General features: G+C 40.9%; 2 protein-coding genes across 6 annotated transcripts; one reads left to right on the forward strand and one right to left on the reverse strand.

The window, feature by feature from the left end:
* Window positions 1-6,229: 6,229 nt before the first annotated feature.
* Window positions 6,230-12,853, reverse strand: taf9 (TAF9 RNA polymerase II, TATA box binding protein (TBP)-associated factor). 4 transcript variants are annotated; one of them, XM_014197446.2, is made up of 7 exons: window positions 12,752-12,852; window positions 12,145-12,226; window positions 11,881-12,017; window positions 11,651-11,785; window positions 11,473-11,554; window positions 11,162-11,272; window positions 6,230-6,576 (listed from the first exon to the last, which is right to left on the reverse strand). In XM_014197446.2, exons 1-7 carry the CDS (start codon window positions 12,785-12,787, stop codon window positions 6,419-6,421), a joined length of 741 nt encoding a protein of 246 aa, XP_014052921.1. In that variant the 5' UTR covers window positions 12,788-12,852; the 3' UTR covers window positions 6,230-6,418. The 4 variants fall into 4 exon arrangements, with proteins under 4 accessions (XP_014052921.1, XP_045573048.1, XP_045573047.1 ...); XM_045717092.1 differs by lacking the exon at window positions 6,230-6,576 and adding an exon at window positions 9,945-10,631 and having other exon boundaries at window positions 12,732-12,806; XM_045717091.1 differs by lacking the exon at window positions 6,230-6,576 and adding an exon at window positions 9,950-10,631 and having other exon boundaries at window positions 12,752-12,853.
* Window positions 12,854-13,071: 218 nt separating this feature from the next.
* ap4m1 (adaptor related protein complex 4 subunit mu 1) lies at window positions 13,072-22,689 on the forward strand. 2 transcript variants are annotated; one of them, XM_014197445.2, is made up of 16 exons: window positions 13,072-13,315; window positions 13,479-13,540; window positions 13,660-13,745; window positions 13,858-13,964; window positions 14,137-14,233; window positions 14,397-14,507; window positions 14,678-14,758; window positions 14,901-14,963; window positions 18,525-18,591; window positions 18,742-18,795; window positions 19,212-19,318; window positions 19,442-19,533; window positions 19,732-19,776; window positions 19,981-20,031; window positions 20,178-20,295; window positions 22,234-22,689. In XM_014197445.2, the coding sequence occupies exons 2-16, from the start codon at window positions 13,483-13,485 to the stop codon at window positions 22,423-22,425; spliced, it is 1,329 nt and encodes a 442-aa protein (XP_014052920.1). In that variant the 5' UTR covers window positions 13,072-13,315; window positions 13,479-13,482; the 3' UTR covers window positions 22,426-22,689. The 2 variants fall into 2 exon arrangements, with proteins under 2 accessions (XP_014052920.1, XP_045573045.1); XM_045717089.1 differs by having other exon boundaries at window positions 13,073-13,315; window positions 13,483-13,540.
* The last annotated feature ends 301 nt before the right edge of the window (window positions 22,690-22,990 follow it).

The following is a 22,990-nucleotide window of genomic DNA, read 5'->3' on the forward strand; positions in this document are numbered from 1 at the left end:
TCATGTTATTTAGAGGTGTAGCCAGACCTCACCTTCTTGACCTACCCTCGCTTAATCCAGTTGACTCTCCAATAGGGAAAATATGTTTCTCCTTGCTCCCTCAGAACAACAGATCTATACATGCTTTATTTCAAAGGGATATTGTATCCATTCCTTATGTCACAAGTTACTGGAATACATTGGTCACTAATATCTGTTGGAAAAAAGTCTGGTTATTACAACACAAATACTTGCTTGTTAACAAGGTCAAAGAGGTCTCTTTGACCTTGTATTACCCTGCGAATCATTACCTGAAGAAACTCAAAAAAGACATTAACATTGATTGTACTTTTGTGTTGAGCATCCAGAAACAGTTTTGCATTTATTTTGGCATTGTCTACATGTAAAACAATTATGGAAAGATATTCACAGTTTTATAACTGTTAATATTCTTGATGACTTTTGTTTTTTTATGGGAGAATGTGCTGCTCGATTTCCTTAACTATAATAAAGATAAAGAAAAACAGTTTTACCTCATAAATCTAATTGTGCTAATGGAAAAATGTCATATTCATAAATGTAAATTCACTAATAAAAAAACACTCTTCCGTGTTTTCTATAAGGAATTTGAGCAGTACATTAAGACCATTCTACATTCTTGTAATAAGAAAGCTGTTAAAACAATCAATATGTGTGTTTCTTTTAAGGTCTTTGTATAATCTGTAATTTGTTGTACCCCCTAGCATATGTTATCATTGTCTATTTATGTACTTATTGTATGTGTACAGACTTTTCTACATTGGTAATAAATTCATTTAATAATAATACAATTTAAAAAATAGTCACAGATAGAACCTTTTTTTATTTTTTTATTAAACAGTAACATGCAAAACACAAAAAACAGAACAGCCAGAGGGATTCCACAAAGTAATAAGAAAGAGAAAAAAAATACAAATCCACATTATATAAATTCAAATACAGACATGGAGCGAATACATTTTTAAGGCATTTTGTTTTGTATACGTTTTAATGATTCTAAATAGTCAGATAAAAAAAAATGTTGATTTGTGTATGAAAAACGTTCCTAATAAAATAAAGAGATTTATGATATACTCACGTTCAATTGTAGAATCAGTATAGTAAAATAATATGTCAAACTTTGTTGTATGCATTTTGTTGCCAAGATTTGATTTTACATGATTTCAGAACACTTCACTATGTAAACAATGACAGAATAAGTGTTCAATAGATTTAGTTTCTAGTTCACAAAAACTGCATTCACTGGTAACATCAGGTATATATTTAGAAATCAAGCTATTACACGGATAGAATCTATGGATAATCTTAAAGGAGATCTCCTTTACTTTATTGGTCACCATATATTTGTGTGGAGTGAGCCAAGCACAGCGCCAGTTTACATCAAACGATGAAGCCCAACAAAATATCACAGAGGGAATAGACTTCCTGTAGAAAATATCCCTTAATAAACAAATGTTGAATTTCTTATCTAGTAAACCTATGCCATTCACCTGGATATTGCTTACAATAGGAGATATTCCAAATATACAATATTCTGAAGCAAAGATTTTAATCCCACTAGATATAGCTTTTATAACAGTGTCATATTCCTTGCTTGAAACCTCAAAGTTGTATCTTTCCATAAATTCTCTCCGTGTAAATAGATTCCCACTAATACTAACTAATTTGCTGACAAGGACAATGTTTTTCGAGAACCATTTACGGTAAAATAACATCTTGTTTCTATGTAATATTGACCCATTATTCCATATAAAACATCTATGAGGTGATAAGTTGTGTTTATATAGCAAAACCCAGCACATTAAAGCCTGCTTGTGAAACGCCGCCAATTTCACAGGAAGTTTACCCACAACATTGTAGTTAAAAATGAAGCCCTCCGAGCTTCTGAAAAACATAATGATGTATAATATTCCAGAAACTATGAGGATTTTTTAAGTACCTTTTAACCCAGTTGACTTTTGATATCTGATTAAAGAGAGTGAAGTCAGACATTTAGACCGCCATCACAAACCCTGTTGGTGATAACATCTATTTTGATCTTATGTGGCTTGTTTTTCCATATGAAGTTGTACAATAGCCTATCTAAGGTACAGCAAGTGGATTTGGGAATGTCAATAGATGAAAAAAGATAGGATGCACGAGATAGCCCCTCAGCTTTGGATAAAAGCACCCTTCCTTGAAGACTTAAATCCCTCCCTAACCATGAGGATACTTTTTTTGACAGATTCAGTTACAGGGTTCAAATTAAAATCATTCATAGTCTTAAGATTTTTGGTGATCTTTACATTGACAGCTCCTTTCAGAACAAACATCTCACATTTGAAAATATTTAATACCAAACCTGAGATTTTGGAGAACTGCTTCATAATATCCAATGCTAATCTAGTTTGTGACATTTTTCAAAAAAAGTGAGGTGTCATCCACCAGTTGGGATATCTTTATCTCTCTGGCCTGGAATGTAATGCTTTCAAATTGACTTTGATAAACTAATGAGCATAAGATTTGAGATACTAACAAAAATTTAAAAAAAGGTGAGATTGGACAACCTTGTCGTATTCCTCTGTACATGTTAAACCTTGAGGATGTTCCATGACAGAGTTTGATACAGCTATTGCCACCATTAAACAGAGTTCTAATAGCATCACCAAAAAATATGACCAAACTTCTAATGCTTAAGACAATCAAAGATAAAATTGTGACTTCTGAAAATCCAAAAATATGATAACAGGGAAGTCATCCAATAGATCACAATACTCAACCAAGTCTAACACCAGCCTCAGATTATTAGATATATGGCGACCTTTCGTAAACCCTGATTGATATTCATCAATCAGATCATTCAAGCAAGACTTTAACCTTTTTTTACAAAGATTGAGGCTATAATTTTGTAGTCGTTAGTTATGAGTGTGATTGGATGACAATTATCAATATTTAAGAGATCCTTGTGTAGTTTAGGTATAAGAGTAATAACCCCTTGCTTCAGAGAGGCAGGTAGTTCTCCCTTCTTGAAAGCCTCCTTAAAGGTTTCAAGTAAAAATGTTGCTATTTCTTCAGAGAAGGTTTTGTAAAATTCAGAGGTTGATCCATCACAACCTGGAGATTGACAACAAGACCAACTGAATTCTTCACTAACCGAGTTAACATTCTCTATAGAATCAAGGAGATCCTTAGAGTCATTCAAATTGTTATCTAAGGAGTAAAGATTCTCATAAAACTTAGTGGTAAAGTCTGATAACAACTCTCTATCCTCAGTGGTAACCCATTAATCTTAAATTTCCGAAGTGTGTTGAGTTCCCCTCTAGTCTTTTCCAAATGAAGAAAAGTATCTATTGTTCTTTTTGACTTTTTCAAGCCATTGTTTTCTGGATCTTATGAAGGCTCTTCTAGCCTTTTCCTCATAAAATGTATCTACTTGATTCTGTAAATCATTCAATTTAGCTTTCTCATTAAGATCAAGATGCTCAATCTCTGTGATATCTGCAATTGTCTTAGAGAGTTCAGCTACCTCACGTCTCCTTATTAAAGCAAGCCGTTTTCCATAAGTAATACAGGCTGAGCGGATAAAAAATTTCAGCAGTATATTTATATTTCCCATATTCTGCATTAGATGTAGCTAAATTCCAGGAAACAGAAATTAGATTCTTAATCACATTTTTTAAATCATCATGCAATAGCAATGAGTTATTTAATTTCCAATATTTATTATCATCATAACTGCTCATTCTTACACATTCATACATTCTTAAGTACACACAGATAGAACCTACCTCAGTGTAAAATCTTTGATGTAGTTTTCTTTTTTGAATTTTTATTGGGGGATCCCAACCAACGTTTCAGATGCATATACCGCCACCTACTGCCCTGGAGAGTGAGGCCGGCCTCATATTACTATCCTACAGTATATTCTCCTACCGAGCCCTTTACTGATAAAATAGCATAAATCCCTACAAACCGCCCTCATCCCATCTACCCACCCAAAATACCACCTAAACCCCATCCCTGTCCAAAGTCATACAATTCACAATAGGAGAGAGTGAGGTAAGTTGAGCCAAAGGGTTAGTTAACCAAAAGGTTAGTTGAGCCACCCCTTGTTTCTAGGAAACCATACACAAAATGGATCATACAACCAAATATTTAAGAAGAGGTCTTAATTTCATTGAGTCTGTGATGGAAAAAGTGGTAAGCAAGTTTGACATTGTGATGCAAAATGCAAATCAATTTATAACATTTTTGACATGCGTTTTTCTGGATTTTTTTGTTGTTATTCTGTCTCTCACTGTTCAAATAAACCTACCATTAAAATTATAGACTGATCCTTTCTTTGTCAGTGGGAAAACGTACAAAATCAGCAGGGGATCAAATACTTTTTTCCCTCACTGTAAGTAATGTAACATTTCCGTAATTTCTTTTGCCTTGTAATTATAGGGTGGTGTGTAGATCGATTAGGGGGAAAAAACGATTTAATCAATTTTAGAATAAGGCTGTAACCGAACAAAATGTGGAAAAAGTTAAGGAGTCTGAATACTTTCCGAATGCACTGTAGGTATTCCTCTTATCTAGGTGGATGAGGTTAGTGTTGAGTGCAATTGAAATTTCATCGTCTATGGATCTGTTGGGGCGGTATGCAAATTGGAGTGGGTCTAGGTCAGTGTTCCCCAACTGGTGTCCCATGGGTGATTTTATTTAGCCCCCAAGTTTTCTTTAAAATAATTATGAGTAAATAGTTGGACATAAAAGACTAAAAATACCCGCAAAACAGCTCCAATTGATTTTACTTTTTTAATCTGTTCCAACGTATTCCCATGCTAACAGAGAGATATACACTGAGTGTACAAAAGATTAGGAACACCTGCTCTTTCATTGACAGCCTGACCAGATGAATCCAAGTGAAACCTATGATCCCTTATTGATGTCACCTGTTAAATACACTTTAATCAGTGTAGAGAGGAAACAGGTTAAAGAAGGATTTTTAAACCTTGAGATTATTGAGACTTGGAATGTGTATGTGTGCCATTCCGAGTGTTAAGGGGCAAGACAAAATATTTAAGTGCCTTTGAATGAGATATGGTAGTAGGTGCCAGGCGCACCAGTTTGAGTGTAACAAGAACTGCAGTACTGCTGGGTTTTTCACGCTCAACAGTTTCCTGTGTGTATCAAGAATGGTCCACCACCCAAAGGACATCCAGCCATCTTGACACAACTGTGAGAGGCATTGGAGTCAACATGGGCCAACATCCCTGTGGGATGCTTTCGACACCTTGTAGAGTCCACGTCTTGATGAATTCTGGCAGTTCTGAGGGCAAAAGGGGGTGCAACTCAACATTAGGAAGATGTACTAATGTTTTGTACACTCAGTGTACATGATCGTATACAGTAAGCAATAAATTATGTTTTAGTTAAATAGGTCTGTTTGGGCTTCCTGTGGTTAATTTGCAGTACATATTATTTGCAATTATGTTCCAGTCCCCTGAACATCCACTCAATAAAAAAATTGGCCAGTGACTGAATCTAGTTGATGATCCCTGGTCTAGGGTGTCTGGGATGTTGGAGTTTATGTGTGCCCTAACCAGGCTTTCAAAGCACTTCATGCTTACACGTGAGTGCTACAGGGTGGTAATCATTGTGGCAGGTAGTCTTAGATTTCTTGGGAACAGGAATGATGGTCAGCTTGAGATGTGGGGATTAGAGACTGGGAAAAGGAGAACTGTGTGCGTGACCAATAAACTTGGATTTGGTCTGTTTCTTGGACCATGCATCCATCACACATCCAGTTAAGAAGAATTTAGACCCATATGTCCTAATGTCCATCTATACTTATGTTACTCCAAGTTATTAATGTGCAATATCTGTAGTAGCTGGGTAAGTTTTGACAGGACAATCAGTTTCTTACTGTTCATCTCAGGACAATGACAGTGTGCAAGTCTACTGCTTTGATATTCAAGTGTATATTCCCAATAAAAATAATCAGATCATGGAGTCAATAGATTGATGTCTCCCTCTGTTAGCAACTGAGTGGAACAAGTCCTCTAAACTATTCCCAGACTGAAGTGTAAAAATCCTACTGTATTCACTCATATCTTGCTTTCTGCATTTGAAGTCCCATTAGAAGTTTCAAGCTTTATAAATATACAAACATTTTGTTTCTAACAAAATCCTGCACTTTGGTAATATGTCCAACTAGTGTTCCATAAAATACATTTCATAGACTACATTTATTCACACTTTTTAATTTTTATATACAAAAATTAGTGGCAAACAGGCATGACACTACACTTACTAAATGTCCACAACAATGATGGGGGAATTGTAGGCTGGCTGGCTAAACTCAAAACTACCTTCTACTATATTTACAGCACACTCTTGATTTCATCTAGCTGACTCCATCAGATTATCCATGAGGTCATAATGCATCATAGTCATCGTCGTCTTCATGCTTCCTCTTCAGCGATTCGCTGGCCGAGTTCTGTGACACCATGTTGGTGGTGATGAGGATCTTTTTGGATCCGATCAGGGAGGGGTTGATGAGGACATTTTGAACCATCGGGGTAGATGGTGTGGCTGTCGGAAAACAAAAGAATCAGGATTTATTATGAACATTTAAATTGCACATTTTATTCAGTGAATAAACTACTGAATTGAAGCGTCTGAGAGACTTGAATTCAATTAATTCGTATTGGTCACATGCAGCAAATACAACAGGTGTAGACTTTTGCAGTTGAAAAAAAAACAAATATTTGCTAAATAAAAATGAAATATCAACAATAACAAGAGTATATACAAGGAGTACCAGTACAGAGTCAATGTGCAGGGGTACGAGGTAGTTGAGGTAATACAGTATCATGTGGGTAGGGGTAAAAGTGACTAGGTAATCAGGATATAGAATAAACAGAGTAGCAGCAGCGTATGTGAAAGTGTGTGTGTGGCGTCAATAAGCATACGTGTTTGTGTGTTGTATGTAGTGTGCGTGTGTTGGAGTGTCAGTGTAGTGTGTGTGTGTGTGTGTGTGTGTGTGTGTGGATAGAGTCTAGTGAGTGTGCCAGTCAAGGGAGTCAGTGGAAAACAATTAAGATAACTAAATAAAAAGGGAGGTCAATGTAAATAGTCTAGGTAGCCATTTGATTAACTGTTCAGCAGTCTTATGGCTTGGAGATAGAAGTCGTTCAGGTGCCTTTTGGTCCCAGACTTGGTGTAATGGTACCGCTTGCCTTCTGACACCGCCCGGTATAGAGGTCCTGGATGGTAGGGAGTTCGGCCCCAGTGATGTACTGGGCCGTATGCACTACCCTCTGTAGTGCCTTGTGGTCGGATGCTGAACAGTTGCTATACCAAGCGGTGATGCAGCAAGTGAAGATACTCTCAATGGTGTAGCTGTAGAACTTTGAGGATCCGAGGGCCCATGCCAAATCTTTTCAGCCTCCTAAGGGTGAAAGGGGCATTATCGTGCCCTCTTCATGACTGTGTTGGTGTGCTTGGACTATGATAGGTTCTTAGTGTTGTGAACACAGGACGTTTAAGCTCTTGACCTTCTCCACTACAGCCCCGACGTAAATGCGGGTGTGTTCGGCCCTCCGTTTCCTGTAGTCCACAATAAGCTCCTTTGTATTGCCCACGATGAGGGAGAGGTTGGTATCCTGGCAGTGTGACCTCCTCCCTCTATAGGTTGTCTCATCGTCGTCAGTGATCATGCCTACAACTGTTGTGTCATCGGCAAACTTAAATGGTGTTGGAGTCGTGTTCAGTCCCAGGGTCCATAGCTTAGTGATGAGCTTAGAGAGCACTATGGTGTTGAATGCTGAGCTGTAATCAATGAACAGCATTCTCATGTAGGTGTTCCTATTGTCCAGGTGGGAATGGACAGTGTTGAGTGCAACACAGATTGCGTCATTTGTGTATCTGTTGGGGTGGTATGCAATTTCGAGTGGGTCTAGGGTTCCTGGGATGATTGTGTTGATGCGAGCCATGACCAGCCTTTCAAAGCACTTCATGACTACAGATGTGAGTGCTTACGGGTCGGTAGTCATTTAGGCAGGATACCTTAGTGACTGTGCCCAAGAACACTATGGTGGTCTGATTAAAACATATTGGTATTAGGGACTCGGACAGGGAGAGGTTGAAAATGTCAGTGAAACTTGCAAGTTGGTCAGTGCATGCTCGCAGTACACGTCCTGGTAATCCATCTGGCCCTGTGGCCTTGTGAATGTTGACCTATGTTACTCACATCGGCAGCGGAGAGCGTGATCACAGTCTTCCGGTACAGCTGATGCTCTCATGCAAGTTTAAGTGTTATTTGCCTCGAAACGAACATGGAAGTAGTTCAGCTCGTCTGGTAGGCTTGTGTCACTGGGCAGCTCTTGGCTGTGCTTCCCTTTGTAGTCTGTACTGGTTTGCAAGCCCTGTCACATCCGACGAGCGTCACAGCCGGTGTAGTACGACTCGATCTTAGTCCTGTACTGACGCTTTGCCTGTTTGATGGTTCATCGGGTTCACTCCTTGAAAGTGGCAGCTCTTGCCTTTAGCTCACTGCGGATGCTGCCTGTAATCCATGGCTTCTAGTTGGGGTATGTACGTACAGTCACTGTGGGGATGACGTCGTCGACACACTTATTGATGAAGCCAATGACAGATGTGGTGTACTCCTCAATGCCATTGGAAGAATCCCAGAACATATTCCAGTCTGTGCTAGCAAAACAGTCCTGCAGCTTTGCATCTGCTTCATCTGACCACTTTTTTATTAATCTGGTGGTTCCTGTTTTAAGTTTTGCTTGTAAGCAGGAATCAGGAGGATGGAATTATGGTCAGATTTGCCAAATGGAGGGCGAGCTTTGTATGCGTCTCTGTGTGTGGAGTACACAGTTGAAGTCAGAAGTGTACATACACCTTAGCCAAATACATTTAAACTCAGTTTCAGAATTCCTGACATTTAATCCTAGTAAAAATTCCCTGTCTTAGGTCAGTTAGGATCACAACTTAATTTTAAGAATGTGAAATGTCAGAATAATAGTAGAGAGAATGATTTATTTCAGCTTTTATTTCTATCATCACATTCCCAGTGGGTCAGAAGTTTACATACACTGTCCTTCACTGCAGCCGACGTGAGCAAAACATTTAAACGTGTCAACCCTCGCAAGGCTGCAGGCCCAGACGGCATCCCCAGCCGCGTCCTCAGAACATGCGCAGACCAGCTGGCTGGTGTGTTTACGGACATATTCAATCAATCCTTATCCCAGTCTGCTGTCCCCACATGCTTTCCCAAGACAGCTAAGGTAACTGAGCTAAATGACTACCACCCCGTAGCACTCACTTCCGTCATCATGAAGTGCTTTGAGAGACTAGTCAAGGACCATATCACCTCCACCCTACCTGACACCCTAGACCGACTCCAATTTGCTTACCGCCCCAATAGGTCCACAGATGACGCAATCACACTGCCCTAACCCATCTGGACAAGAGGAATACCTATGTGAGAATGCTGTTCATTAACTACAGCTCAGCATTTAACACCATAGTACCCTCCAAACTCGTCATCAAGCTCGAGACCCCGCCCTGTGCAACTGGGTCCTGGACTTCCTGACGGGCCGCCCCCAGGTGGTGAGGGTAGGTAACAATATCTCCACCCCACTGATCCTCAACACTGGGGCCCCACAAGGGTGCGTTCTCAGCCCTCTCCTGTACTCCCTGTTCACCCACGACTGGGTCGCCATGCAGGCCTCCAACTCAGTCATCAAGTTTGCAGACGACACTACAGTGGTAGGCTTGATTACCAACAACGACGAGACGGCCTACAGGGAGGAGGTGAGGGCCCTCGGAGTGTGGTGTCAGGAAAATAACCTCACACTCAATGTCAACAAAACAAAGGAGATGATCGTGGACTTCAGGAAACAGCAGAGGGAGCACCCCCTATCCACATCGACGGGACAGTAGTGGAGAGGGTGGAGAGTTTTAAGTTCCTTGGCGTACACATCACGGACAAACTGAAATGGTCCAACCACACAGACTGTGTGGTGAAGAAGGCGCAGCAGTGAAATACAGCTCATTCAATGCTATCTTAGTGCCAACCTCTGACTGAAGTGGTATGTAAAGAGCTACGAAGAATACAGATGAGAACTCTCTTGGTAGGTAGTGTGGCCTACAGCTTATCATGATATACTCAACCTCAGGCGAGCAATAGCTCGAGACTTCCTTAGATATAGTGCACCAGCTGTTATTTACAAAAATACAAAGTCCGTCGCCACTTGTCTTACCAGACCCCGCTGTTCTATCCTGCCGGTACATTGTATAACCAGCCAGCTGTATGTTGATATTGACGTCGTTCAGCCATGACTCCGTGAAGCATAAGATGTTACAGTTTTTAATGTTCTCTTGGTAGTTTAATCTTCCCCGTAACTCGTCGATTTTATTGTCCAAAGATTGCACGTTTGCTAGCAGAATTGAGGGAAGTGGTGGTTTATTCGATCGCCTTCTCAGAAGGCAGCCCGCTCTCCGGCCTCTCTTTCTCCACCTCCTCTTCACGCAGATCAAGGGGGTCTGGGCCTGTATATCCTCCGCCTCGTCAGAGTTGTGAAAGAAGAAAAAGGATTCTGCTAGTTCGTGGTGAGTAATTGCAGTCCTGATGTCTAGAAGTTATTTTCGGTCATAAGAGACGGTAGCAGCAACATTATGTACAAAAAGAGTAAAAAAAGAAGTTACAAATGCAGATAAACAATTTTAAAAAACAATCAATTGGGGGCACGTCTGCCTTGTGCTCCGGCGCCCTTTTACCCTGCACCGGGGCGCTGGTAGAAATTAGGTAAAACAGATTTCAGATTTCAGTTTTTTTATGGCCCTGTACAGCTCGCTGAATAAGGTCTTAGTGCCAGCACCGGTTTGTGACAGTAAATAAACAGCTACGAAAAATACAGATAGAATACCTCATAATAATCTGTAGACCATACTAACTCAGGTGAGCAGAACCTTGAGACTTCTTTAATATTAGAGATTGCGCAAAATAGCACAATTGTTCAGGAGCCCGTAAACCGGCCACCATTTCCTCCGGCGACATTCTCTAATGATGTAAATACATAGTATAACATTCAGAAGATTACAGTAGACTCCTTCACCAACAATCTGAAGCAAGTTAGCAGTGTGAAATTAAGGTTAATCTTACAGGACTTGGAGGCCGCAGTCTGTGAGGATGGGATCTGAACGCTGAAGCGCTGCCCCGACAGTGACACTGGCGTCCCCACTTTGGTTGTGACTGACTGCACTGAGGGAGTGCCTGGAAACATGCAGGAAGGAGTAAATGTTTTTGTAATGAAACAGAAAATACAACAGCTATGGTAGCAACAGGACTGCACACCAGGAAGCAAACCCACATCCCACTGTCAAATAAGGACTTGGAGCAGTGTGTTAAAAAAAACATGTAATAAAATGACAAGGTATGAGTGAAAACGTAGATGGCACAAATGGGTCCCTCACCAAGGGTAGGCGTGCTGGGCCTGCTGGACACAGCTCCTATACTGAGGCGAGGCACTGTTATTCTCCCCGCAGATGAGGACACCTGCACAGAAGAGGAACAGTCAGAAGGATTCACAAAAGAGAACATACTGGAATAGAATACAATAAACATTGATTGCAAAGCAGAACATGAGGCTACCTTTTTCTGTATGGACTTAAGCCTGTAGTTAGGAGCAGTAAGACAGTAACGGTCAGGGGGCAGGCGTGGCCCAGTGTATGGCTTAATCAAGGGCAGAGGGGTCTGGTTCTTCTGCCTAGCTACATCCAGCAGAAACTACACAAAAACAACATAGTCATGAGTTAGTCTAGATCATTTATAAACATCTGAAAAAATGTAATGTCTGTCTTGGCACTGCTATTAAATCTTACATCTCGTGGTGGTGGGGAGGTGAAGGACTGGTCCATTCGACACTGAATCGCCAGTCTTATGTCATCAGCATCCACAATGTTCTTCTTGGCATGAGTTGCATAGATTTTGGCATCCTCGATAATAGTTGTCACATATCCTGTAAAATCAAATGATATTTAATGACAGCTGTTCATTGTCTTGATACATTGGTGTCTTGTAACTACTAAACATGCAATATTGCACACTGAGCATAACTAACCTGAGAGAGTTGAATGTATACTTACTGTAGGTAAATTCCAACATTTGATTAATAACTCTGGGCTCATACTCTGTTATCCCCATGTCTTTGAGGATTTGGATCATAACCTTTGCAATGGAAAAATATGATCAGATAATAAGCAAGAAATGCAGTATGCTGTGTGGCTGCATGGACAAACATGGAGTAGAGTAACATTTCCATGTGTTGTCATCAACTGCACTAGCTAGTTACAACAATAACAGTCAACAGCTGACGTTAGCTTGCCCTGCTAACTAACAAGCTAGCTATTAGTTACCATTCCTAATAGGAAAGTAGATGTCATTACACAAAAACAACGTTAGAATGATATGGAGTTATATTACTGGACAGCTACTCTACAAATGCACATTTAAAATGAAGAGCGTCTGTTCTAGTTCTAACGTTAGCTAGCTGACAAATAAATAACAAGCTAGCTAAATTACCTAGCTAGTTACCGTAGTTAACTAATGTTAGCGAGCTCGCTAGCTAGCGAACTTTGACACAATCCGACAAAAACTAGAAACTTTAATTCAGCTGTCATAATAGATATCTAACTAAACACTCATCACCACTATGACATTTCAGAAATTGTACCTTAGACGATTTACTCCTACCTGTGCATCTTTAGGAACAGTTTTCGGAGAAGCCATTTTCACGTTTGACCCTTACCCCGCGCATTCACTTCCGCACAGCCGTACTAAGATAAAATCAATATGCATAGTACCGCCACCCTCTGGTTCACCGCGTTCATGACACTTAGCTTTATTGTATATTATTTGGGGGCTTAAAAAAAAAACACACAGCAACTGTAAATGCATTGACCCAATAAAATATATAGCTAGCTATATTATACGTTGCAAAAATACAACTCTAGCTGTTGTGAAACTGAAAGTGCAGTAACTGAAATAATCTCCATAGGTGGCGCTATGAAACGCGAGGTTGATTTAGCTGCCAGTCAACAAACACCAAATAAGAATTGACGCGTAAATAAACGATGGCTAGCTAGCGAGCTAGTTACGAATAATGTGATACCTATGTTCTTAGAGTTTCTGTCAACGTAGGGATTTGGGGATTTTACATTATCAAGTAGCTAAGCAACCATCCTGTAGGAAAGCAGTCACGATTGGAGTCACGATTCCTAGACAAGTAACGTTAAGTAGATTGCTATTTGGCTGCTGGTACGTAAATCTCATAAGTACTGAGTAACATTTGAAATGCTGATGTTTGATAGTCAGAGCCCACAGTAGGTTTGTCGATGTCATGGTCGTTATATTGTTAGTTGGAGCTAACTTAGGTTGATGTTGCCGACTAACATACATCGTTTTTTTTATTTCCCTCTAGGAAGATGATATCCCAGGTGTTCATATTGTCCTCCAAAGGAGATCACCTCATCTACAAAGACTGTATCCTATATCATAATAGCTTACCTTTCCCTCTTACACATAAACTTCAGGCATTTCTCCCAGTGAGTTGTCAGTGGGAATGCTGTGAATAATGAATGGCCTTAACCCTGAGTTGTCAGACCGTGGTGAAGCTGGAAAAGATGCTGTCAACAAATTCTACGAGATGGTCACTGCATTGACTGGTGACCAGCCTCCAGTTGTAATGGTAAGTGGAAGGGTTTGGCAAATAGCCATGGTGTGGGTTTTGATCAGCCATCTATTACGGTATAGTCATAGTTTCAAACAGTAATGTGATTTCCCTCCATGGTTGCCCACAGAAACACAAGGAGCTGCATTTTGTTCACATCAGACAGGGAGGGCTCTATTGGGTTGCCACGACGAAAGCTGATGCCTCTCCCTTCACCATCATCGAGTTCCTAAATAGGTAATTGTGTCTGTAATGAATGAATTCTACAAGTAGCTTTCTGTGTGTATTTAATATCTAATTTGGTGTGCATCAGGCTGGCCTTTACTGTGTGTGTGTGTGTGTGTGTGTGTGTGTGTGTGTGTGTGTGTGTGTGCGTGTGTTAATGTTTTGCTTACTGTGTGTGTCACAGATTAACAGCCCTGGTTAAGGACTACTGTGGTTGTCTGTCAGAGAAGTCTCTCCAGATGAACTTTGCTCTCATTTATGAGCTGTTGGATGAGGTAGTGGTGAGTATTCTCTCTCTCCTCTGGCATCCATCTTTAGGCCATTTTGAAGGCCCTATCTTTGGTCCTGGTTATCCGTGCCTATCTCCGTTCCTCCTTATTCCCACTGTCATCTATTTTCCCCCCTCTCTCTCGTCCCACCTTTCTCTCACTTTATCCCCATCAGGACTTTGGTTACATCCAGACGACCTCTACTGATATCCTGAAGAACTTCATCCAGACTGAGGCGGTCAGCTCCAAACCCTTCAGCTTGTTTGACCTCAGTAACGTGGGGCTGGTAAGACACCAATGCATGGTCACAATCACACTGACTCTTGGGGCTGCCCTGAAAATAAGTGCACTGGATCCCATTTGCTAACATTTCCTGGTTATCTGCTTTTTAACATTAACATGTTGAGCCCTACTTACTCAGCACTTTTATTCCACTTTCTTTTCCCTCCTGGTCAGTTTGGAGCAGACACCCAGCAGAATAAAGTGGCCCCCAGTGCAGCTGCCACACGGCCCATCGTGTCAAGTCAAGGAGAACAGGTAAAGAATGTGTCTACTGCTGGATGTTATGGGCTATTCCTAGGTGCTAGTGTGTTGATCGATGAAGATGTACAGATATGTATGAATTCTTTGTATGTGTGTATATGAATTCAACACCTTGTTTTTTCCCTTCTGTCTTCAGGGAGGCAAAAACGAGATATTTGTGGATGTGATTGAAAGGATGTCTGTAGTCATTGGTGCCAATGTAAGTATCACTGATTACATGGTGGAGCCATGCATATGATCAGTATCTCTTCCTTAAACCTGTTATGGACAGGAGTTGGACCCCTAGCCAACAGCCAATGCAATAGCAGGGCGCGAAATACAAAACAACAAAAATATCATAATTCAATTTTCTCAAACAATCAACTATTTTACACCATTTTAAAGATATACTTCTCGTTAATCCAACCACATTGTCCGATTTCAAAAAGGCTTTACGACGAAAGCTTAACATTAGATTATGTTAGGACATCAACGTCACAAGAAAACCAGACAGCCATTTTCCAAGCAAGGAGAGGCATCACAAAAACCAGAAATACAGCTAAAATGAATCACTAACCTTTGACGATCTTCTTCAGATGACACTCCCAGGACTCAATGTTACACAATACATGTATGTTTTGTTCGATAAAGTTCATATTTATATCCAAAAACCCATTTTACATTGGCGCGTGATGTTCAGAAAATGTATTGCCTCCCAGAACTTCCGGTGAATGAGCACATCAATTTACAAAAATACTCATCATAAACGTTGATAAACTTTACAACAGTTATTGAAAGAATTATAGATATACTTCTCCTTAATGCAACCGCTGTGTCAGATTTCAAAATAGCTTTACGGTGAAAGCACATTGTTCAATATTCTGAGTACAGAGCTCAGCCATCAAAGCAAGCTATACAGTTACCCGCCAAGTTCTGGAGTCAACTAAACTCAGAAATAGTATTATAAATCTTCACTTACCTTTGCTGATCTTCGTCGGAATGCACTCCCACTTCCACAAGAAATGTTTGTTTTGTTCGATAAACTCCATATTTATGTCCAAATACCTCCTTTTGTTCGGGCGTTCAGATCACTATCCAAAGGCAAAATGCGCGAGCGCAAAACCAGAGACGAAAGTCAAATAGTTCCATTACCGTTTGTAGAAACATGTCAAACGATGTTTACAATCAATCCTTAGGGTCTTTTTAACATCAATATTCGATAATATTCCAACTGGACAATAGCGTATTCATCCCGTGTAGCTCAGTTGGTAGAGCATGGTGTTTGCAACGCCAGGGTTGTGGGTTCGATTCCCACGTGGGGGCCAGTACGGGGGAAAAAAAAAAAATAATTATGAAATGTATGCATTCACTACTGTAAGTCGCTCTGGATAAGAGCGTCTGCTAAATGAATAAAATGTAAAAAAAAAAATTACAGAGGAAAAAGAAGGACCGGCGCGCCTGCGTGCTCGCGCAGTAAACTACTCCTTGGTCTCAGGCAGTCCACTGATTGAATGGTCTCTTATTCTCTGCCCCGTAATAGTAGAAGCATGAAACAAGGTTCTAAAGACTGTTGACATCTAGTGGAAGCCTTAGGAAGTGCAATATGACCCCTCAGACACTGTAGTTTGGAAAGGGATTCAATTGAAAACTACAACCCTCAGACTTCCCACTTCCTGGTTGGATTTTTCTCAGGTTTTTGCCTGCCATATGAGTTCTGTTATACTCACAGACATCATTCAAACAGTTTTAGAAACTTCAGATTGTTTTCTATCCAAATCTACTAATAATATGCAAATATTTGACTCTGGGCCCGAGTAGCAGGCAGTTTACTCTGGGCACGCTTTTCATCCGAATGTGAAAATACTGCCCCCTATCCCTAACAGGTTTAAAGGGCAACTCTCTCTACATATGTGAAAATGGCGCATTTCTATGATCTGTAGTTAAAAGGATAAGAAGAACGGTCCTAAAAAATCGCTTCTCTGTAGCTAGGTGTCCATCCAATTGGCGACAGATTTTCATGTGAATATTTTAAAATCTGCAAAAAGAAAATATGTGCATTTTCCCACCAGTGGTGTGTTTCTACCAAATGTTTGTATTTCTTTTTTTACCCCTTTTTCTCCCCAATCTCATGGTATCCAATTGGTAGTTACAGTCTTGTCTCATCGCTGCGACTCCTGTACGGACTCGGGAGAGGTGAAGGTCGAGAGCCGTCCGTCCCCCGAAACACAACCCAACCAAGCAGCACTGCTTCATGACACAATGCCCACTTAACCCAGAAGCCAGCCTCACCAATGTGTCGGAGGAAACTCTATGCCCAGCCGCGTGCACTATGCCCGGCCCGCCACGCGCTAGTGCGCGATGGGACAAGCCAAACCCTCCCCTATTGTGTGCCGCCCCATGGGTCTCCCGGTCGCGGCCGGCTGCAACAGAGCCTGGACTCGAACCCAGAATCTCTAGTGGCACAGCTAGCACTGCGATGCAGTGCCTTAGACCACTGGGCCATTCGGGAGGCCATGTTTCTACCAAACTGACTTGTTGTGGATAAAAGTCAGTGCGTGATGACGTACTGCACACAAAATTAACTTTTTCGCTTAAGTTTTCAATAGCAAATGTGCCTACTACTCTGGTCTTGGCACGTGGGCTCTAGCCAACAGCTTGCAGATACAGTCTGGGTAGGCTAGTCTACATGGTGAGATTATTATGGATAAGTGTGAGAATATTTTTATTTGTCAAGCATTGATCATCATGTCACCAGAATAGGACCCTCGATATTTATTGGAAAAGAGCATCAAGATCACTGTGCACTTTCACCACCCTGTGAAGCTCATCATAAATTAGTTAATCTGTAAGGACAGACGCTGGAGACGAGAAGCAGGTACAGGGAGTGAACATTTAATTAACAATGGACATGAAACAGGACAGGGCAGCATCTGGACATGAAAACATAATGACATTAATGCTGACGCGGGGAACCAACGGAGGAACAGACAGATATAGATGGGACAATCAACAAAGTGAAGGAGTCCAGTGAGCGCTGATGCGCGTAATGATGGTGACAGGTGTATGTAATGAAGGGCAGCCTGGCACCCTCGAGTGCCAGAGAGCGGGAGCAGGCGTGACATAATCTATAGCCTAATAAACTGCATGGTTTCCCGAGTCGTAGTAGGAGGACCACACACACCACATATCATCGCGTGACTAAATTTACTTCGATATGATGGTTATTATATCAATATTCGCATATAAATGCGTTTCCACCTCTATTTCTCACATAAAATAAAATAATGTCTGCATTTTTTTTACACAATATGACTTTACTCACATAAAAACTGTGGAGGGAAACATAGTTAGTGATATCACAGGGTAGGATTAAACGTTTTAAAATATTGTGATTTTTAAAACCTGTAATGAGTTTCTTGCTCCCCAAGTCACCGCGCATCTCATAGTGTTTGAAAATCACTGTTGTAACTTCTGATGAGGTCATTGGGTAGAACCTTAACGTTAGATTTTTTTTCTACAAGGCGTAGAAATGCGCGGCTTTCACATCTCTGGCTTGGTACTGGAGATCATGAATATGAGCTTGAAAAGTGGCAGAGTTGCACTTTAACCTATACTTACTTTCTGTCCATTTCTCTCTCTCAAAGCAATTACATTTGATACTTATGTTTAAAACTGTACCAGACCAGAAATATAATTTAGCGTTTTATATTTCTGTAAGTGTATATAAGGATGTTATTGCTGAATGATCATGAACGGAATAAATTCCCTCACTGTTCTCCAGGGAGTTCTGATGAAGGCAGACATTGAGGGAGAGATCAGAGTGAAGTGTTACATGCCAAGTTGCTCAGGTGAGCTTTCGTGTTTCAAGTCTTTATTTTGAATGATATGCTGCCAGAGGCACAGTAAATGGAGGGCAAGTACAAACCCAAATTCCTCCATGCCAAATTCTCACTTTCTCTCCCTTTCCCCCTCTTCTCTGTTCCTCACCCTGTCGATAGAGATGCGGATTGGACTGAATGAAGAGTTCAGCATAGGAAAGTCCCAGCTGAGCGGTTGGTACCCTCCCTTTGCAAATACTACATCCTTCACTGGCTAGATCAGTCAATTTTATAAGATCGGCAGTCACTGTGCTGACTGTATGGGTGACCTGAATGATTACTAAACTTCCTGTAAAATCCTGCACAAGATGAATATGAGGCCATTGTATTAAAACGGATGATTCCCTGCCACAGCATTGATTGTCATAATGGATGTTATTTACCTTTAGTTGTACTCTTATCCTTGTTGTGGAAGAGCACAGTCACTATGGGCTGAATTCCCATGGATTCAGATTTGCGCACATTCTCGCTCAGCTCTCTCATTGACATCAAGGCATTACACAAAAGTCTGCTATCTGCTTTTATTGAAATTAGGATTCTGCCCTATATTCAAAATGTAATTTCCCTTCCCCCACCCTCTCTCCTCTCAGGTTATGGGGCAGCTGTTCGTGTGGATGAGTGCAGCTTCCACCAGGCTGTCAGGCTGGATGAGTTTGACACCTACAGAATCCTGAAAGTGTGTCCCAGCCAAGGAGAGGTGCTCATGGAATTTACTGAATCACATGCACACACACAAACACTACAACAATACTTGTATCTCACTGTTACATAAACAAATGTATTCTCTCTCACAGTTTCTCAAACTTTTTTCGTTCTCTAGCAAACAGTGATGCAATACCAGTTGTGTGATGACCTTCCCACAGCCCCTCCATTCCGTCTATTCCCTTCTATAGAGAGGGACAGTGGTGGCAGGTACAGAACACTGTTCATTCATTTTGGGTAGAGAACCCTTTACTAGAACCATCTCAAAATATGTAGAACACACAGATTTCCCTTACTCATGATGACAGTCATTTTAACTTCCCCATTTTACTAACTTGAGTGTTGGGAAATCAAGTCTTTAAACAACCCAACCACCACCCTCAACACACACTTGTTATTTCCCTGTAGGTTGTTGATGTACCTGAAGCTGCGGTGTGACCTGCCCCCAAAGAGGTCAGTTCTCCATTAACAGGAAATGCTTATTTGCTGATATGCATTTTCTGTATGTTGAGAAGGCATTTGCATTGAACACTTTATCGTGTTTTATGATGCACATTTATAATAGTTTAATAACATATGATCATGTAGTCTGTCAGTGTGATTGTCCTTGCCTTCTCTGACTGGGCTGCAACTGAAGCAATCTCTTTTCTCTTACAGCGCTGCTATTAATGTTTCTATTACAATACCGGTACCCAAGGGCTCGCTTCGGTGAGAAGAAACTCCTTTTTCTATTTCATGTTCCCTTCATCTTTTGCTTTGTCTCTCACTATATGTAACCCCCCCCCCCCCCACTACATAACAAGCTCCCCCTCCTCTCTCTCTCTCCCTCTCTTCTCATCCTCTTTGTTCTCCAGTCTCTCTCAAGAGTTGAGCAGCCCAGACCAGAGTGCTGAGCTGCAGCCAAAAAACAAGGCTGTCCATTGGGAGATCCCTCGCTTCCCCGGGGGCGCCCAGCTCTCCGCCCTGTTCAAGGTGACTAAACATAATCAGAACAACAATGGAAATCATGGAAATAGTAGATACTGGTAGTGTGAGGGTATAATAGGTCAGTTTCAATGATTATGATATCAGGAACTTCTTATCAATCAGGAAGAATCACCTCTCTACACACGTGTTTGCTGTAGATCAGGTTGTTCGGTGCAGATCAGGTTCTCAAAATCCATGAGCCATTTCGCATAGAGCAATGATGCATATGCAGACAGCATCGAATGGTTAACATGCAGTACCAGTCAAAAGTTTGGACATACCTATTCATTCAACGTTTTTTCTTTATTTGTACTATTTTCTACATTGTATCATAATAGTGAAGACATCAAAGATATGAAATAACACATATGGAATCATGTAGTAACCAAAAAAGTGTTAAACAAATCAAAATATATTTTATATTTGAGATTCTTCAAAGTAGCCACCCTTTGCTTTATTGACAGCTTTGCACACTCTCGGCATTCTCTCAACCTGCTTCATGAGGAATGCTTTTCCAACTGTCTTGAAAGTTTTCACATATCCTAAGCACTTGTTGGCTGCTTTTCCTTCACTCTGTGGTCCAACTCAACCCAAACCATCTCAATTGGGTTGAGGTCGGGTGATTGTGGAGGCCAGGTCATCTGATGCAGCACTCCATCACTCTCCTTCTTGGTCAATAGCCCTTGCACAGCCTGTAGGTGTGTTTTGAGTCATTGTCCTGTTGAAAAACAAATGATAGTCCCACTAAGAACAAACCAGATGGGATGGTGTATCGCTGCAGAATGCTGTGGTAGCCATGCTGGTTAAGTGTGCCTTTAATTCAAAATAAATCACACAGTGTCACCAGAAAAGCACCATCACACCTCCTCCATACTTCACGGTGGGAACCACACATGTGGAGATCATCCGTTCACCTACTCTGCGTCTCACAAGACACAGCGGTTAGAACCAAAAATCTCAGATTTGGACTGATCAGACCAAAGGACAGATCTCCACCAGTCTAATGTCCATTGCTCGTGTTTCTTGGACCAAGCAAGTCTCTTCTTCTTATTGGTGTCCTTTAGTAGTGGTTTATTTTCAGCAATTCGACCATGAAGGCCTGATTCACGCAGTGTCTTCTGAACAGTTGATGTTGAGCTGTGTCTGTTACTTCAACTCTGAAGCATTTATTTGGGCTGCAATCTGAGGTGCAGTTAATTGGCCATTTCTGAGGCTGGTAACTAATTAACTTATCCTCTGCAGCAGAGGTAACTCTGGGTCTTCCTTTCCTGTGGCAGTCCTCACGAGAGCCAGTTTCATCATAGCGCTTGTGACTGCACTTGAAGAAAGTTCTTGAAATTTTCCGGATTGACTGACCTTCATGTCTTAAAGTAATGATGGACTGTCGTTTCTCTTTGCTTATTTGAGCTGTTCTTGCCATAATATGGACTTGGTCTTTTACGAAATAGGGCTATCTTCTGTATACCAACCCTACCTTGTCACAACACAACTGATTGGCTCAAACGCATTAAGAAGGAAAGAAATTCCACAAATTAACTTAACAAGGCACACCTGTTAATTGAAATGCATTCCGGGTGACTACCTCATGAAGCTGGTTGAGAGAATACCATGTGTGTGCAAAGCTGTCATCAAGGCAAAGGGTGGCTACTTTGAAGAATCTGTAACATAAAATATATTTTGATTTGTTTAACACTTTTTTTTGGTTATTACATGATTCCATATGTGTTATTTCATAGTTGTAATGTCTTCACATTTATTCTACAATGTAGAAACTGTGTCAAATAAAGAAAAACCCTTGAATGAGTATGTGTGTCCAAACCTTTGACTGGTCCTGTACGTTAGTGGAAACTTTGCAAGTGCGTTATAGTAGATAGGTAATAGATAGACAACTTTGTATATGATTGACCAACATGCTGACCACTTCCTCTCTCTCTGTACATTCAGCTGGAGGTCTCTGGCCTTAGCTCTGCCTCGTTACAGGAAGTGGGACCGGTCAGTCTGAGCTTTGAGCTGCCGAAGTACACCTGCACAGGACTGCAAATTAGATTCCTCCGCCTGTCCCCGATACAGCCTGGACCGTCACAACGCTGGGTCCGCTATGTAACCCATTCAGACTCGTATACCATCCGTATCTAATACGGACATACAGTACACACACACCATTGATCAGTCAGACTCTGGCTTACTCTCAATACAGATGTGAACCCTGATCTTGACTGCCTGAAAACGTCAAGGGACTTTTGTATCAAATGTTTATTCTGTATACGGTGGAGTGACCCAATACAAATGTATCTACTACATCAAAAAGTTACCCCTATATTTCACTATTGTCATTATATTATGTCATATGGGGAATCATGCAGGAAAGTCTATGAATGTGCATAAAAACATATTCAGCAATTTTGAGTTTCTGTAATGCAGGGATAATCAGGATCAATATACAAATAACCAGGACCAACCCCTGGAGGTCCACAGAGGTACTGCAGGGGGTCCACAGCTAGATAAAAAGTATGGAAATCTACAGTACCAGTCAAAGCACCTACTCATTCAAGGGTTTTTCTTTATTTTAACTATTTTCTACATTGTAGAATAATAGTGAAGACATCAAACTATGAAATAACACATATGTAACCAAAAAAGTGTTAAATCAAAATATATTTGAGATTCTTCAAAGTAGCCACCCTTTGCCTTGAGTCCACCT

The sequence above is a fragment of the Salmo salar genome, chromosome ssa04, assembly GCF_905237065.1.
Source record: "Salmo salar chromosome ssa04, Ssal_v3.1, whole genome shotgun sequence".
NCBI classification, from domain to species: Eukaryota; Metazoa; Chordata; class Actinopteri; order Salmoniformes; family Salmonidae; genus Salmo; species Salmo salar.

Bases quoted from the DNA above. Each gene is read 5' to 3' on its own strand.
- taf9 (XM_045717091.1), bottom strand. From the start codon at position 12,787: ATGGCTTCTCCGAAAACTGTTCCTAAAGATGCACAG. The intron at 12,018-12,144 runs GTAAGTATACAT...TTGATTTTACAG, and splicing joins AATGTTGGAATTTACCTACA to GATATGTGACAACTATTATC. The intron at 10,632-11,161 runs GTAAGATTAACC...AATAACTTCTAG, and splicing joins GACTGCGGCCTCCAAGTCCT to ACATCAGGACTGCAATTACT.
- ap4m1 (XM_014197445.2), top strand. From the start codon at position 13,483: ATGATATCCCAGGTGTTCATATTGTCCTCCAAAGGAGATCACCTCATC. The intron at 14,759-14,900 runs GTAAAGAATGTG...TTCTGTCTTCAG, and splicing joins TGTCAAGTCAAGGAGAACAG to GGAGGCAAAAACGAGATATT. The intron at 19,777-19,980 runs GTCAGTTCTCCA...TTTCTCTTACAG, and splicing joins TGTGACCTGCCCCCAAAGAG to CGCTGCTATTAATGTTTCTA.